The sequence below is a fragment of the Morone saxatilis genome, unplaced genomic scaffold (assembly GCF_004916995.1).
Source record: "Morone saxatilis isolate NCDOM2014 unplaced genomic scaffold, NCSU_SB_2.0 Contig24, whole genome shotgun sequence".
Classification (NCBI taxonomy): domain Eukaryota; kingdom Metazoa; phylum Chordata; class Actinopteri; family Moronidae; genus Morone; species Morone saxatilis.
In genome coordinates, this window is record NW_023339807.1 from 4,509,965 (window position 1) to 4,514,905 (window position 4,941).

Below are 4,941 nucleotides of genomic sequence, written 5' to 3' on the forward strand. Positions count from 1 at the left end.
AGGATGCTCATCGTGTGTGTGTGTGTGTGTGTGTGTGTGTGTGCATCTACAGGATGTCTTTATCCCGGGTTCAGAGTCTCAGACTGGCAGCTGTACTGGAGGACTGTTCAGACCAGTTGGACATACTGGGACACACTCTGACGGTGCAGATCAACAGGGAGCAAGGCACTGCAACAGCACAGGTTGTCCATGTTCACTGAGGAACATCTGACTAACAGCTGTCTGCTCTGATCTGATGATGATGTGACTGTGTTTCTGCCAGGTTGTTCTCCATTTTGTGGACAGATGTATTAACCCAAATGATGTGTGTGTGTGTGTGTGTGTGTGTGTGTGTAGGAGAAAGCCAGGCTGACCAAGCTGGTGAGGGACTGGTGAGTAATACAGACAAACGGACAAAAAACATGATGTTGCATCAACATTTTTTCTGACTACGTTCGTCTCTCTGTGCAGTCAGTACATCTCACAGCAGGTTTCCACGCTGCATGTGGAGCTGGAGGAGAAGCAGAGTTTCAGTTCTGTGCAGCAGGTGGTGGGGGAAGTGAAGAAGAAGAAGGTGGATGAGAACAAAAGAAGGTTCATCCCTGCATCATCTGGAAACCATACTAATTAATGAATTGATTCATTGTTTGCATTTGTTTTTAAAAAGACGTTTGTATTGAAGCCAAATAGCCATATTTTCCTTAAACAAATACACATGAAAAAGACAGACAGAGAGGCAAATGAAGTACCCTATCAAGTAAGGTATGGGGTCCATTAAGTAGACAGTGGGAGGATAGGGAACAAGTTTCTCTAGGCAAGGGGGTGCAGTAAGAGCCCTGTTTTTTCTCATGTTGCGGATTTCCCTTCTTACACTAGACAGTATCTTTTCAGGTGTAATAAAAGGAGAAAGTCTGTCTTGTATCAGTAATGTGAGTCTGTCCACCCAGAGAGTTAATGAGAGAGCTGGAGGTGAGAAGACAAAGACTGCTGAGACAAAAAGATGAGGTCCAACAGAAAGTAGAGAAACTGCAGGTGAGACACTTAAGAGCAGATCCAAAAACCATGAGGGAATCTGTCCATTTTGGTGAACTGACCCTTTATTTAAGAACAAAATCGAACATTTTAGTCTGAAGGTGAATGCAGTACTTCATAACTGCCCCCCTTCAGGTCATGGACCGGCTCTCCAGAGACATGAAGTATCAGCTGAATCTGCAGTCATCAAAGTTGGCCAACAAGAACAAGATTGTGGAGAAAAAACTTGAGCTGAAGCTCGAGCAGACACAGAAGGAGAACAGCCAGGCCGAGAAGCTGCTGGAGGACCAGCTGCAGGTGGGTCCAGCATCAGTTCCAGTTCAGTGTGGGTTAGGCCTCCTACCCACCAAGCCCACAGAAACCGACACGAGAGTGCAGACATGATCTCTGGCCTGCTCTTTGTTCTCTTCTTAAGCAGATGACCAGTGCTCTTACATTTTTCTCAAACTTATAAAGTAACAAATGCACACCGAGACTCCAGAGTTAAACGCTGTCCAAATCAAGTCATCTGTCATTTCATTCTCTCTCAGATGTTGCACAAACAGCTGAAGGACGAGAGGAGAGTTCATGAAGAGTCGGAGACATTCCTGCAAAATCAACTTAAGGTCGGTATTCACTTTTTAATGATATTACAATTATAATGTTTAGGTTTAGCATGTATCCAGTTCTTGCATCCTGTAGAAATCCCCTCACTGCCACTAGAGGTCACTGTGCCTGAGCTTGAAGTTCAACACTGGTTCACCAGGAACTGTATTTACCAAGCTGCTAAAACTGAAACTTAAGTGAAAGATAAAAAGTAAAAATCTTTTACTTTAACTCTTACTTGCAAACTTAAGAATAAAAGCTGTTTATCAAATATGCTCTGAGCGTACGTGATTAATCATGTGATCACTTTAAGTGGCTCTGAAAGGTTACTCCTACACTTTGGTGTAAGGAATAAGTTGCTTGATAAATGTGTCTTAATTCATCTCTCAGCCAAGATCTTCTTTAACATCTAAGTTTGTTCTGAAGAGCATTCTTTGTTTGTTAAATACAGACCCTGGTTTAACAGAGGTTGAACATCAAACAGTCCAGTATAAGCATTTCTACAGATCAGATCTTTTTATTTATCTCTCAAATTACAAATCTTTCACTATGTATGATGACACTAAATGCCCCTAAATGTTACACACTTGACCTTTAAAGCAACAAACGGATTGATTAATTAATGGCAATAACCTTATAGTCATTTATCAATGAATGCACCAGCACAAGTCCTTTATCTGCAACGAGGATGTGGCAAACAGTAAAGTCAGGTCTTATAACAAAATGTCATCAAACATCCAGTTTGGCAATGCTTCAACATAAGCTGAGCTCCTTTTTACTCAGCTCTGTGTTAAACCCCAGCAAGCTACAGTTGAGCTGAACTTGTATTCAGCTAGCCAGATTCTTGTTGAAACAGCAAAAGCCCCCTGTGGTTCCCCCCCTGCTGGTATTGTCTGATTAAAGAGGAACGTATGACATCATTTTTGTTTGAGGTTTCAGCAGATGCAGCAGAGGCAATGGAGAGTGTCAACAGGTGATGTTAATGTCCATAATGTTTTTTAATGCTGTTTTGCTTCTCCTATGCTGTTCCATTGCCTTTTTGTTACCATGCAAAGTTCCCTTGAGTACCTTTTGAAGTGCTATATGAAATCAGTTGCACACTTAATCTTTCATACTTTATACTACCGTCTACACTGCTGACTGCCTAGCGTATGTCACAGAATTCTAGGCGGTGTTGAAGACTTACTGAAGAATTACTGGATTTAGTCTGGAAAAGAAAACCTCCGTTGTAATGAACAGTGTAGAATGGGACCAGAATCAGTTGATAGTATAAGAAAGTGACTGCACATTTAATCAATGAACTCAAAAGACTGGATTTATTGTTGAGTTGCTCTTTAAGTTGTTGGTCATGTTTTGCACCAGCAGTTTATCTTTTTGTTTCTGTTACTTGTCAGTAAAACATTTGTCTGTGTTCTGCTCGTTTTATGATTCTTTATATTAATCAGGTGCAGCAGCAGCAGCAGCAGCTGATCTTGTTGCTGTTGTTGTTTCAGGAGTTGCAGGAGCAGCTGCAGCAGTGGCAGCAGAGCACAAAGCAGATGCTGCAGAAGAAGGAGCAGCAGCTCAACAGTTTGTGCTGCAAAAGGACACTGAATCTGGACAGACTGACGGATATGAAGAGGAAGGTGAGCAGCTCCCAGTGCTGAACATGACTCTGCGAACAGCTGCCGGTGCTGAAGAGGGTGCACAGTCACTCTTAGATGAACATTAATGAGGTGCTGAATTGTGTTCAGTTCAAGGAGATGGAGCAGGTGGTGATGGAGGACAGGGAGGAGCAGGAGAGACTGCGCCAACAGCAGGAAGAGGCCAGAGCTGCTACCAAGGTAACAGCATCCAATCAGTTCAGATCTGGTTATTTAGTGTACTGATCCCTAATTCTGACCCTGGCTGTGACCTTTGACCCTACAGCTGCAGGCCTGGTGGAGAGGCTGCATGGTCCGCCGGGGCCTCGGTAGTTTTAAAAAAGCAGAGGATGACAAGAAAGGAAAGAAGAAGAAGGAAGGAAAGAAGAAGAAAAAATGAGTTTTCTCCAGCACTCCTTTGACACATTGAAATAATAAATAGAATTCAATAGAACATTAGACACTGCCATGCAAGTCTCTGTTCTTTATTTGTGTTTTTTCAAGTCATTTCAAACATAAAGTATGCAACAAAATAAAAGACAAAAAGACTTATCTTATACAATATTCAAGAAGAAAGAGAAAAGTAGTACACTGTGTGAGTAACATGGAGCATATCAGCATCATATTATACATAAACATGTCAGCAGAAACAATAGTAACACCTTGATTCAAAGTCTACTTATTACATATTTTATAGACAGGTTGACCTTAATAAAATAATAAAAAAATAAAAATGAATGAATAAAAAGGCCAAACTGTCATTTAATACGATTAACAGCAAAAATAAAAAGCAAGAAATCAGAATGACTTCCAGCAATGAACACTACTAAGTAGTCTACTGTTAGTGACCATAGGCCATACATTTGAACATAAGTCAACACCTTTATCATGACATGATAAGTAAGTAACACAGTATTTCAATAGCATGCACTCAGTCGTACAATATACAATTCATAAGATGATGAAATGGATCCTACAGCAACTTCTCTTTCCTAACAAAGAAAATAAGTCAATATCAGATCACTTGACCTTAATTCCAGAAAGATCAGATGCTTGTAGAGAGATGAATCATTACAAAGTCACATCCATGTGGGAAATTAATGCGGTACAAATGCTCCCAACTTTATATCATTCACATCATATCATCATATCTGACAGAGGAGCAGAAACCCCAACATTGCAAAACAGGAAGCCCATTTACATTAGAGAAGTATTTTTAAGGATAAAATATGGGGAGCTGACGTTTGTTTGTGCGTGCAGGAACTCTTACACCACTTAGAGAACTACAATGAGCTATGGTTGTGTTTTTAAATCAGTGTTTCAAATGTCAGGGTTAGACCAGGGGTCACAGTCAAAACAAATGACAGAGCTGAAACAACAAGAAATCCTTTTAAAAAATCCTTAAATGCTCTTTTTACTATTCTGACATTTTATATACCACACAATTAAGTCACTTAGAAAATTAATTGGCAGATCCAAAAAAAGTGGTCTGGGGGGAGGTGATATTGATAATATTGCCAAAGATTGTGTTGCCGGAGGGTGTAGTGTGTCAGCTCTGTGCGGCCGAAGCCTCACACTCACACTTGCAGTTAATTTGTTTCAGTATAGTCGGACTGCTCGGCCTGCATGTAGTTGTTGTTGCCGATGATGACACAATTGAGATGGGAGCTGTGGATGCTGATCCTAGTAGGCTCTGCTGATGCTGGAGGAGGAGGAGGAGGAG

The 4,941-nt window shown here is 41.0% G+C and overlaps 1 protein-coding gene across 1 annotated transcript; it reads left to right on the forward strand.

The window, feature by feature from the left end:
• Positions 1-52: 52 nt before the first annotated feature.
• On the forward strand, positions 53-3,677 carry iqcg (IQ motif containing G; the record flags this gene model as incomplete). The annotated part of the gene is given in 9 exon segments (XM_035672320.1): positions 53-182; positions 337-371; positions 451-573; positions 927-1,011; positions 1,147-1,308; positions 1,542-1,616; positions 3,090-3,221; positions 3,330-3,419; positions 3,505-3,677. Coding segments are annotated over 9 exon segments (945 nt in total). The 3' UTR covers positions 3,619-3,677.
• Between the last annotated feature and the right edge of the window lie 1,264 nt (positions 3,678-4,941).